The sequence below is a fragment of the Python bivittatus genome, unplaced genomic scaffold (assembly GCF_059951505.1).
Source record: "Python bivittatus isolate LINGU-HERP-01145 unplaced genomic scaffold, Pbiv_v1 ctg000980_np1212, whole genome shotgun sequence".
Lineage (NCBI taxonomy): Eukaryota > Metazoa > Chordata > Lepidosauria > Squamata > Pythonidae > Python > Python bivittatus.
The window spans coordinates 53,211,994-53,225,082 of record NW_028277125.1 but is presented as its reverse complement, the minus strand read 5'-3'; the positions used below and the strand labels follow the sequence as shown (position 1 = coordinate 53,225,082).

The window sequence follows — 13,089 nt, the reverse complement described above, 5'->3', positions numbered from 1 at the left end:
GTTCTTTGTCACTAGCTATTCTGTCTAAGAGTGATGGGTTTTGAAATCTAAGACATTTGAAGATCATCAGTTTGCATGGTGTAATAGAATCTAGAATTAATAAAAGTGATAAATTATGTAACTTCAAATTGAATAAAATCCATGTGTGAAACATGCATGTTATTATCAAAATGTATCACTGTGAGATTTATTTCATACCATTATAGCTTGGTTGGATTAATTAAAATAGAAGTGTCCACTATACAGATTTTCAAATTATAGGTGTACTAGTTCTATCAAAATTAATACAAGGGTTGATGAGTGCACCGTTGGGAGATCTAAAAGAACAGGTTAGGGATAGATTGTCATGGAGAAGATCTATCTATGTGGTCACTAGGGGTTGAAAATGACGTGATGGTACATAATCAGCTAATTCTTTTATATGAATGTGATTCATGCCATTCACTTTTCAAATTAGATCTGAGTTTGATCTATGATTGCAGCCTACATGAGGTAGTTGTTATTATGACATTAAAAAGTTTCAAATTCATTAGATAATGTTCTTCTCTATGTTGATCAAAGTGGAATGGGAGGAAAGTTGCCATTTTTTCTTGAACAAGTTATGATGGTTTAAACTTTACAAGCTCTCAAGCCATCTTTACCTTTACTTCTGTTTGTCTCTGTCATACATCCTAGAATCCATTGCAGTTTACCTATTGGAGCATAGAAGAATCTAATCCCTTCCTAACCTGGATATAAATATAATGGTCTTTTTCCCTTGAATGCAGATGATGAAGCAGTCAGCAGCTCCTATGAATCCTACGATGAGGAAGAGAGCAGTAAAGGCAAGTCAGCTCCTCACCAGTGGCCATCCCCTGAAGCATCTATTGAACTTATGAAAGATGCCCGGATCTGTGCTTTTCTGTGGCGAAAGAAATGGCTGGGCCAATGGGCCAAGCAGCTTTGCATGATTAAGGACAACAGATTGTTAGTAAGTATTTGGTGAACCAGAAAGTATGTTTAAAATATAAATTATTCTGGAAGTTTTTCTGTTAAAACTTTAAATATGAAGAATTCAGAAAAGAAAGATGGTGAATAAAACCAAAAGGGCTACTTAGTCTATGAACTTACTTCCTACAGTAAGGAAACAAATATTTCTGAGAAGGCAACCTAAAATGAGACCAAATAATTTAGGGATATGTAATTTTCAGATGTTTTGGACTACAAATTTTACTTTCATATTTGTGATAGTCACTTAGTAGATTATGGAAAGGTTCTAGGTTTCCCACTCTTGAAATAGCAGCTAATGGTACTCAAGACTAGAAGTGTTTGCAGGACGATGTTTGGGCAGAGGAAATGGTACAGGTAGGGAGGAACATGGAGGAATTTTAACTGGTATGGTTCGTAATGAGGCAGGAAGCAACTACAGATAAACAGTGGAGGTAACTCTTGCCACTCCTTACTCTATTCCATATATTCATGGTATATTTGTGTGAGAGAGAAAGTGTACATGGATTGGATGTATAGGGTTAGGCAAAGGAACATCTCAAGAGATTTTAATGCTTGAGGTGAATAACAAGTTGCTTCCCCGCCCCCCCAAATATCATTTCAACATTGGTGATGAGAATGTATGCTTGAATTAGTAAGCTTAGTTACATGGCACACATAAAAATTTTATTAAATGTGAAACTGGGTAGAGACCTTCCTTCTCATCTGTATTGGATAGTTTTAATTTCCGCTTTGTAACCCCCAACGATTCTGTATTCATTATTTATTCTTACATTTTTATTATTCTATGAATCATTTATTTCATAATTTCCACCTGAAACACATGACCGTTGGCTTCACATTATATAAATAATATTTATTACCTATGACATAAATAGCAAGCCTATCTCTTTAGATACATTGATGTTAGGCATGTTTAGTCCCCATTAAACATGGCATGGGATCAGGTTATCTTTGGGAATGCCTCTCTCTGAGGGTATCTGCCCGTCCCACCAGAGCAGATAGGGTAGGAACACTCCAGGTCCCTTCCCTTAAATGTTGCCATCTTGTGGGTCCTCGGAAGTGTTCCTTTTCTGTTGCAACCCCTGCCTTATGGAACATCCTCCCCCTTGAGATCCAACAGCCCCCCCCCCTTTAACCTTCAGGAGAGCACTTAAGACTTGGCACTTCCCCCAAGTGTTGGAATACGGTGGCGTCAGAGCGGAATGAGAATGTTGTGAGTTCCATTAGGGAAGTGTGGTTGTGGTGCCAGGTTTTTCTTTTTCCTTTTAGTTTTACCATTTTTTGTTTTATGATTATTTATTGTTTGACTGACTGTAAGCCACCCAGAGTTGGTTATAAGATGGGTGACTATACCAATGTTTTATATAACTGTAAATAAATTAATGAACTTAATAAATAGGTTAACTTAACTATACTGCTTTTGTTCACAGTGTTACAAGACTTCCAAGGACCATAGTCCTCAGCTGGATGTTAATTTGGTGGGCTGCAGTGTCATTCACAAGGAGAAGAATGTGAGAAAGCAGGAACACAAGCTGAAAATCATCCCTGCGAATGCAGATGTGATTGTCTTAGGTTTGCAGAGTAAAGACCAGGCAGAACAGTGGCTCAGGGTGAGTGGAGCCATCTTTCTTGGCAATGTCTGTTCCTCCAGGTTGTGGGGATTTCTTGAAGCCACAATTGCAAATGACAACACTGAACTTGGTCCCTGGCCCAGTCATGTGATTAAATATGACTTTAATCACACTTAAATATACACATAGTATGTTTAGAGGGAAACCCACACATTTATCCTTGATGAAGTCTCAGAAGCCCAAGGGCAAATGAATGAATGTACTTACAACTGGTCCTTGAAGTTCTGGCCGTTGCAGCACCCCTGCAGTCATGTAATTGCAATTCGGCACTTGGCAGCTCACATTTACCAGGGTTATAGCATCCCCCAGTCATGTGATCACCATTTGCAACCTTCCCTGCCAGCTTCCCACAAGCAAAGTCAATGAGAAAGCTGGCAGAGAAGGTTGCAAGTTGCTCCCATAAGTTGCTCCTGCCTCTTTTTTTCCCAAGTGCACTACAGAGTACTCTACAGAGTATGAAATCCCAGGAAGTACAAGTACAAGATCTCATAGCACTTCCTGCCTAGCCACACTCCGTGTCGCCTGCCCATGGCACCCCCGGATGCCCCCCCCCCCATGCTCCTTGCCTGGGACTCCCGCCTCTTCCTGCTTAACGAGCTGTGTGGTCCTGGGGTTACAACGGCAATCAATACTGCTGGGATTGCCATCACTAAGCAATGTGGTCACGAGACATCACACATTACGACCACATAGCTTAGCAATGGATGTTCCAGTCCCAAGGACTACCAAGGACTATCTCTATTTAGCAGTTTAAGAGAAAGCTGAAATTTCTATGTGGAAGCTGAGATGAGGTAGGTAAATCTGTGTCAGCCTTACTAGGTAGACCAAACAGAAAACACAGCCAGATGAGCTAATTCTACTTTATTGTAAAGCTACGTTAACAGAATCTTGCAAGTCTGAAAGTACAGTTCTCCCGCCATCTCCTTTACAGCCCAAGAAGCTAGGGAGGAACACAGAATCAAACTATTCCCAGCTAACCAAGTAAGACTGTGCCTCCATCAGCTCAACTGAGTCCAACTCTAAGTGAATCTAAATAACTACAGTATATCCACCAGATGCCTAGAATATTTTTCACAGCAGCTCACTAGATGATCCTGTGGTCTATCCCAAAAGGAGCAGGTCATCCCAAAAGAGTCACTGGTCAGTTATCTATGGAGACAATAAGAGTGGGAAAATAATTATGTTTTGCTGCTCTTACTGCCACAATGTAACCCCTAATATGGGGACTTTCAGATGCTCTGTGGAGCCACTCTTTATCTTCCTCCAGTGGCACCCTAGGCATCTCTTCTCTTCTGATATTTTATCTTCTGGAGCTCCCTGGCTGATAAGAGCAATCACATCTAAGGCCCTTATCATCTCCTCATTCCAGGCAAAGACTGGGGCCTTAGACAAACAACTCAGCAGATCCTCAGGAAAAATCCAAGCTCCCAGTGGAACTCCTCTGGGTCCATTAGATGCTTGGGGTAGAGCAATGTAATAAGTCTCACTTTGTGTGGAGGTGGGGGCAGCACCAGTAAGCCATAAGGAGAAAATTTACAGTGTAGTCAAGCAACCATTCATTCTTGACCCTGTTGCTTATTGTTTTACCACACACACTTCTTAAGTCACCTATCTCTACTTTCTTCAGTTTACTCTTATGTTATTCCTAACATGTCCAACTCTTATTTCCATATCATAAATTTGGCAGAAACATATTCTTATACATAGACATTTAAGATTCTTTTGATAAACATTCATTCCTCACAACAAACCATATACCATACACTTTCTACCAGTTTTTGCACATCTTAAAATTTCCCCATCCATTTCCCCATCTTTAGCAAACATGTTAGCAAGGCACACAAATTGATTTACTACTTTCTGTGATTTATGGATAACTTGCTACTATTTTCCCTGTCAAACACAACTACTTTGTCATTGATTTTTAGATCCATATTTCTAGTTGCATCTTATAATTCACTGCAAATAATTTGGATTCTTAGCCTACAACATGCCATCATATGTATGCAAAAGTACCCATATATTTATGTCCCCAGCCAAAAGAACCCCTGTCACTACAAACATTTCTTATACATTTATTCTTGATACATTAAACATCCAAGGGCTTATTATACATCCTTATCTTATTCCTTGATCAACATTCAGTTAGTTCCTCAGCATTCCATTTTTTCTCACACATGATTTACTTCTATCATACCACTCTCATTATATTCAACAACCAACCTTAAATTCCATAGTTACACAAAACATTCTATAATTTAACCTATTCACTATCATATACTTTCTCTAAATCAGGATTTGTACAGTAAACTTTCTTTCTCACCTTTATATATTTCCCAGTGATCAGCTTAAGAGCAAAAATTCAGTTTGCACATACCCTGCCTGACATGTAGCCACACACACTTACCAAATTTTCCTCATTGTCACCTCCTGTTTGCTTTCAGTCAGTATTCTGCCAAATATCTTCCTAACATATCTAAGAAATTAATCCCTCTCTAGCTTTTGTATTACTTTTGTTACCTTTCCTTTTGTATAATGATCAGTTATAGAGTTCTTCCAATCTTCCAAGGCAAAGACAGAGCTTTCACATGCAGAGTGCCTTTCAGTAATATGGAGAAGTTGTAAACTAGGGTTACCCCCTTAGTCATACCCATACCACAGACAGCATTCCCTGCTAATGGTAAAGGCTGAACCAATCAGTCTTGGCACATTTTGGCTGGAATGGCACAAATGCAACTAAAATCCAGTGTTATCCCAAGCATGGTCATGCTCTTCTGTGCAAGTTAGGGATCTTTAATTTATAGACTGTCTTGCAAGCCAGCGTAATGTTTTCCACATCCCACCAACTAAGAAATATTTGCAGTGTATTGACACATAGCCAGGATGGGGAAAATGTATTTCCAACTGTCAGAATGGATGTGTTTGACAAGTGGATGAGAGGGGATTCCACTAGCATGAAAGGCTTAGCAAATTTTTGTTGCATTTTGGAACTGCCAAGCAAATATCTAACAGGTTTTACTTTGAAGATACTGCGCTTCTGAGCTTTTCAAGGGATAAACACCCAATGTTATGTAGCCATGCCCTTGCCATTTGACATTTCTGTCCTTATTATTTTGATTTTTCTGCATCAGGATCGTTGTCTTGATTTTCCAGACCAAAGACCTCTGAACTGAGGTTAGTTGTGAAATCACAGGGAAATTCTTAATAATTTATAGTCAAGTGAAAATGTCCAAGTACAAAGCAAGTACATGCTGTTTGGTAAATCTTTTAAAAGCACGAGTACACTGACTGGAAAGGCACCAGGCCTCTGTTTCTAAATTAAACTAACCACAGCATAAAATACATGTATGCACTCATCTTGGTGTAGCACAGGGTTGGTTTGTCAGCCCAAACTGGGCTAACCTTCTATGTATCTCATGGCTGTTTTTATCTGCAGTGGTCAGTAAGGCTTTTTATAGCACAGAAATAAAAATCGTTTTCATCTTCTAATAAGCGGAAGAGGAATTGTTTAAAAAAAAATGTTGGCACATGCAGTGTTTTGCATTTTAATGTCTCTACTGACATGTACAGAGACTGTTGCCTAAGAAATCATTCTCAATTAGCATAGAACAATGGTGGGTTTCGCCCAGCACATCCTCTGGCCCTTTGGAGCACTGTTTATATTTTTGTTCTAGATTTCACTCTCAAGCATAGCTTTCTGAAAGAGCTCAGCTTTTATAGCTATAACTTCAAAGTTGATTTGCTGAAACTGAGTTATGCTTCAGTTAAAATTAGCAGAACACTTTACAGCACAGGAAGAAAATAAAATATGTCGCTGGCCATAAGACAAGAACTTGCTTACATCATGTTTTTTCCCCTCATAGGTAATCCAAGAAACAAGTGGTCTCTATCCAGATGGGCAGTGTGAAGGAAATCAGTATGTTCCAGACTTCCAGCGGTTCAATAATCCAAAAGTATGTTTTATCTTTTGAAAGGAATGTTTAAAAAGTAGCTCTTAAAATCTTCTGTTGCATAATATTTTTAAAACTATCTGATTATATAAGGGAAGTAACTCCCACCATCAAAACAAGAAAATGGTTGAAACTTGCAAATATAAAAAATCCTTTTTGGATGCTGCAACTAGAACAGCATCAAACAACTCTTCCATTCCTTCACAACAACACGTCTTTGTATCTATTTATCTTCCCAATAAGTTTGTTTCAAGTAGCTTTTAGACAGAGCTTATAGATTTAGTTCTATTCAAACCCAAATGAAAGCTCTATATAAAGAAGCATTGTGAACCCTTTGAGATATATGGCAAAAATAAGAGGAAATTGTTTTGTACAGGATGCATAGCACTGGAAGTGCACAGTGAGAAGTTGAGTGTGGAGAGATCTTATGGTTGTGCCATCTTCTGATGTATGATTCAGCCAACAGATTCCTGTCTGCTGTATTGGAAATCTACTGTATCATAAAATATTGCAATACTGTAACGAGCTGCCACCTGTTGATCCCAAATCCAGCAACTTTCCTTGCAACCAATATTGATTCAAAAGAAAGTTCATTTATTGAGAATAAGTGTACAGATCCAAAGCATTGCTAAGACTGATCAAAAGTGCTCCAAAAGCTGTTTTTCTTACTCCCCCCCCCCCTTCATCGCCCTTAGTTCTTGGTCCTCTGATTCTCTTGCTGGTATGACCTTGAGCATGCCAGAGCTTGTGATAAGGAGCCATCTGCTTTTTAACGGTTTCTCATCCCTACTTCCCCCCCCCCTTTTACAATGGCAGAACCACAGCATGTAAAAAACCATTTTTTTTTCTTTTTAAACTAGCCATCTAATAATCTATTATAAAATCTTGCGAGGATTCTGACAAATAGTCATCTGCCTGTCTAATCAGATTGAACAGTGCCAGTTCCATCCAGGTCCTATCTGTCAAAGAATGCCATCTGACAGGATGTAGGAAGCAGATACTTTTGATGGTTGCCTCCATGCTTTGAAATCCAGTCTACCTCTTCCTTCTTGGGTTTCAGAAGAGCAGTTAAGACCTGGATTTCCATCTAGTCCGAGAGGAAGGCATGCTTTAAATGTTGGGTTGCATTGGTGGGCACATGACTTCATTTTTTTTAATTCTCCATGGTGCTGTTGAAATTTTTATTATATTTTTAGTGGGTTTATTTTTATTAAGGAGGTTTTTTTAATGAAGTTTCTTATTGTTAGCCACTCCAAGCCTTCAGGAATGAGTCCCATACAAATATAGTCAGTCAGTCAGTCAGTCAGTCAGTCAGTCAGTCAATAAATAAATAAATAAATGGTCAGAGCTCCTTTATCCAGGGTTTAACTCTTGATTAACAAGTTGATCTATCATGTGTTACTCAGAAAGAGACAAGGTGACTAAAGAAAAGGAGTTACTTTACGCAGAAGTGCTAACCATGTTTTTGAGTATAGCAGTTAGTAAGATTTGTTAGGTGGATTGGAGGAGTTACAGAGAACTGTCAAGATACTCAAGTCATTTAGTTTCAACATTTGGACTATAGACAGTACCTGCTGGTGAGACAAGAGAGAGGTTTGGGATTCAAGTGGGTTATTGCCAGTTACCAGCATTCTCCCAGCCTGAGCTGATAGAATTGGTCTTGGAGATGGCCTTAATTTTCCTCTAATTTGTTATGCTGCGGAAGGGGGCTCCAACATTTACATTGGGGCTCTCTCACTAGGAACAATGGAAACCATTGTCTATCTCAGTTAATATCTCTCCTGTGTCCTAGCAAAGCAGTCTTTCACCTTGGATTTTGCTGACCAAGATGAAAGTGGTAAGGAAGTTCAAAAGAAGTCACAGGCAGATTATTTTTTAATCAGATTCTGTATTTATTTGGGACTCTGTGTATAGAGAAGAAATGGTGTGCCCCCCAAACTGAAAGTATCTCAGGAAAATTTCTGAATGCTTTATGACACTTTTCAGCAGCTACAGTAGTCAATCTTTGGTTGACTACCTCTGGTCAACTGTGGAATCTCTGGTCAACTATGGAATGAGCCGGTAATTTCTACGACTTTTCGTTTTACTATTCTATGGGTCTTAGGCTCCTTGATTTTCTGAAGTACTTAGGGCAGGGGCCACTCCATTTTGGTGAACTGGGAGGAGGGTATGATGAGAGCTGCACCAGATGAAGACATTATACCATAAAAACAGGAAGAGTCAGGTTCTCAGGGTGCTTCCCCCCCCCCCCCGCTTTTGGTATTTCTTTGTGAGGACTGGGGTTTTTTAGTTCTTAAGCTTTTTCAAAGATTTACCTTCCTGTTTTTATCTTATTTTATACCCAGAATCGGTAGAATGCTATTTGACTGTTTCTGTTGAATTGGTTATCAAAAAGTGACGTGGAGCCCACAGACATCCCTTACTGAGCACAGAAGCCTAAGGAAAGCATCTGGGATGGAAAACATGGAACAAATTCAGTCAAACATTGCCTAGAGCCCATTTAAAGGCTATACTGATGGCAATGAGGCCTTCTTTCCTACTGGTGTCTCAGCACAGAATTGCCTAATGGAGTTGTTGATGTTGTTTCAGTTGGAGCTGTTATGTTCTGAGCTGCAGAGCAGAAGGGAGTGTTCTCAATAACCTGCTGTGATGTATTTGCAAAACAATTTGCTGATTAAATTGTTCACCTCTATTCCAACTTGGACTTGTTCTACGAAAGTGATTGATGGTGTTCAGTATCCATGGATGAGTCTTAACTCATTCATTTCATAGAAATGAGCCCAACAATTTGTTTTAAGGGTGGGAATGGGGGTTGATGAGCATGAAACTGAGCAAACTCAGGGAGGCAGTGAAGGACAGGAAGGCCTGGCGCAATATGGTTCATGGGGTCACGAAGAGTCGGACACGACTTAACGACTAAACAACAACAACAAAATGGGGGTTGAAGGGCTCTGGGAGGCAAACTGCTAACTCTACAATCCTAGATGCCCCCACCCAGCAAAACAGGCTGAAATAGTACCACTAAATTGTTTCACTACATCATGCCACTAAATTGGGCTCTGCAGGATTCCTTATGCTTTTAAATATCTACAAGAAGCTGCTAGTTCATGTGGAGTTTTAAGGAGTGGCCTGATCATTATTTTGGTAATACCCAGCTCATTTGTTTTGTCAACTGATGCCAAGGAGGTTTTTGAAGTTCCCTTTTTCACATGGCTTGGCTACCATGAAAAGACTTTCCCCTCTTAATTTTATATGATTAATTCTTCTTCAGAATGAACTTACCTCCAGAATTCTATAATGTTTCTGTGTCCTAAAAGGAGCTGCATTTTCCTGGATATAATGAACATTTTTTTCCCCAATAGATTTCCTGCTGGAGCATCAAAAAGAAAGCTTTGGTGAATTAAACTGATAACAAACGGATATTTCATAGAACTTACTGTTGTACTTCTTTATATTTTAGTAACAGTATTATACTTAAATGAACATATTTCTTAACCCAGTCAACCAATACACCTTTGGGCAATGAATGTTATAAAAGAGGAAGCTTGGGGAAGAATTAAACTTCTTCATTTGTGTGCATAGTGGTTCCAATCAAGTTGCATTGCTGTTTGCCTGCAATCAAATAAAAAAAGAAAGAAGCAGCTGCTTATTTAGTGTGGATTTGTAAATGAGTTATCGTTCCTAGAGCAATAGTTACATCCATATTCATGCTTTTTATTGTACCGTCCATGGTTATCTGACGTTGCCTCAAACACATTGGGTAAAGGCAAAATATAATTTTCCATCAGGCAGAAGAGTACTTCAGCCCAATATTTTATCATTTTCCCAACCTTGGTGATGGAGACTGTCTTTTCTTCTTTGCAGGTGGACCCATCAGAGAGATATTTGGGGGCATCAGAGAGTGGAAGCAGCACCGAGAGTCACATGGAACTGATGGAAACAAAGGATGGTAATGTGACTTTGAATTCAGAAAGTTTCCCCAACCTAGTATCCTTCATATATATATATATGTTGGGAGTTGTAGTCCCAGCACATCTGGAGGACTCCCAATTGAAGGAAGCTGAATTAGGAGAAGGGAGAAAGAAATTAAAGCAGCTGTCTCTGCTTTATACTGAATTTGCAGGTTGCCTGGTTGAAGGGGAATTGGTTAGAGGAGCTTCTCTGCCAAGTTAATTTGTTCTCCACACTAATTGAACTATATATCTTCTACCAGGGATAATGAAATAATTTATCTTGGAGAACATAGAAAACTGCCACATACCTATTTGTCAGTCTAATCCATTACTGTCTGTTTTGATTGGCAATGGTTATCCAAGGCCTTGAGCAAAAAGAGATCTTTCCCAACTCCTCCTATTTGAATTTTTAATTAAATACCAGGAATCAAATGTGGGGCCTTCTGTGTGCAATGCTTATGTTCTCCTGCTAAACTATTATCCCTTCCCAAAAGAGGGAATTCAGCCATTTTTGGCAGTTTTTAAAATGAAGGCATTATATCCTTTATTTCATATATAATTTTTATTAAAACTTTTAAAAAGGAAGATAGAAACTAATACGAATATATAGTAAGGAAGAAAAAAGAAAAAGAAATCAAAGAGAAAGCTAAAAGTTCAAGCAAAGAACAAAAGTAAAAGAAAAATAGAAAATAAAGAAAAAAGATACAAAGTACAGTTATAAGTACAATTATATGTTAACCTGTCTCTAAAGTTACATCATGATTCTCTTCTTTCTGTAGTCTATCCTGTCTAATCATCAAAGCCATAAATCACAAATTCATTTTTTTTAATGCAAAAAGTCCATAAGGGGTTTCCAGTTACCAATAAATGTAGATATTGTCTTTTCTCTAATCAAGGAAGTTAGTTTATCCGTCTCAGCTAGATCTGTCAGTTTCACCAACCATTCCTCCATAGTGGGTAGTGTCGAATCTTTCCATCTTTGTGCATATAATAATCTCGCCCCGGTAATCATATATTGAAATAATCTTCCATGACTTTTTTCTAACTGTGTATCTATCAGTCCTAAAAGGAAAAGTTCTGGCTTCAATTGAATGTTAATCTTGAAAATCCTATTAACTGTATTTGAACCCAATTTTTTGTAGCTTTTTTACATGTCCACCACGCATAATAATGAATGAAGGTATTATATCCTGATTCCTTTGCCACTCAGAATAATGTCAGAAAGAGGAGATGTCCTACTTGACACTAAATGTTGTTTAATTTTTTGGAATTTGAGAGTAAGCATGTTTTAGATTTGATTATTATCTGGATAATTTTTTCTGGAACCGATGCACTAGAAACAGTACTAGTAAGCCAGAAGCTTGTACCAGCTATGTTAAATTGTTGGTCAATTGCAGTAAACCTAGCCGCTTATCAAGAACTTACATGCCAAGAATATATTGCAGAATATTGCATGAACTATTGTCTCTGTATTCGTCCTGAGAATTAAAGTAAACCAAAATGGCAAGAAAGGATTTCATGTAAACAGGAACAGAAAAGGACAACCACATTAAAACAGGGTGAACACCCTCTATATGCCACAGACCTCATCTGGGTTTTCAGTCATCCCTTGCAGATTGTTGTAAAAACTTGATTAGCTTTGCAAATACTTGAAGAGGAATGCTTGCAAACACAGATACTTTCCCCAATTCCTCAGCAAAGAGGAAGATTCAAAGGAAAAGAACTCAGCTTTTAATCACAAGACTCTTCCTCACTTTCCCATAACCATGACCATGCTTTAGCATTTTTTTCTGCCATGTACTCATCGTGGCCTTTGTCTCATCCCCGGACTGTGAGGCATTTGAAAATGGTCTCTTCTCCCAATGCAATTTTTGCTGCGGACATAATCTGGCACACTTCACTGACCATTTAGCTGATGATGTGGTTTGGACCTAGGATCTGCTCAGCTTGTTGCTTTAGGCTACTACAGGCATATCCCTTCCCTCTAGTTATTGGGAGTTGTTCTCCATGGCCATTTGGGAATGGATGGCAGATGCCTGCCTTCTGCAGAATCATCTGCCCTGGTAACGTTTGACTGGTGCTCTGAAGAGCTTGTCCTAATAAACACGGACTTAGCACTCTTCTGAAAGAGCTGTAGACCTAATTTTTAAACAGGATTACGATTCTTTTGAAAGCGTGAAGGCCTGTCCTGGGAGACAGTTGGGTGTGTCCCATCAGTTCTCTTAATTCACTAGGTGCAATAAAGGTTTTCCACTGCTATGGTGGACAAGGGTTTTGTATGGCTGTATTTCTTATTATGTTTATTATTGTCATTATTTTTGAGGACTTGCACAAGAACAATATAACTTCCTCCTGATTGGTGAATGCTCCCAGGACCATGTAGCAGTAGTTCCTGCATCTGTGCAGTGCACCATAGTTACTTAAGTTGCCCTTGGGAGGGGCAACCTCATTTTGTTTACTCCAGTCTGACTTTGATGGCACTAGATGCTATGGTTACTGTTGGGCCAAGCAAAATGGCAAAATTCCAGAAGTCTACTCTGGCACGTGTGTTCTCCATGATCATCC

At 38.9% G+C, this 13,089-nt stretch overlaps 1 protein-coding gene and 1 long non-coding RNA gene across 3 annotated transcripts in view; one reads left to right on the top strand and one right to left on the bottom strand.

Moving 5' to 3' along the window:
• The window catches only part of LOC148213590 (uncharacterized), a 29,621-nt gene extending 19,204 nt beyond the window's left edge, over positions 1–10,417 (bottom strand). Inside the window, exon 1 of the long non-coding RNA XR_015794319.1 lies at positions 9,854–10,417. This is a non-coding gene — a long non-coding RNA (uncharacterized LOC148213590). The remainder of the gene's footprint in view (positions 1–9,853) is intronic.
• Positions 1–13,089, top strand: part of AFAP1L2 (actin filament associated protein 1 like 2) — a 91,530-nt gene that overhangs the window by 66,017 nt on the left and 12,424 nt on the right. For both annotated transcript variants that reach the window (XM_088131806.1, XM_088131805.1), the window contains exons 6-9: positions 768–970; positions 2,421–2,600; positions 6,485–6,574; positions 10,436–10,520. In XM_088131806.1, coding sequence (XP_087987932.1) covers positions 768–970; positions 2,421–2,600; positions 6,485–6,574; positions 10,436–10,520 — 558 coding nt within the window. The remainder of the gene's footprint in view (positions 1–767; positions 971–2,420; positions 2,601–6,484; positions 6,575–10,435; positions 10,521–13,089) is intronic.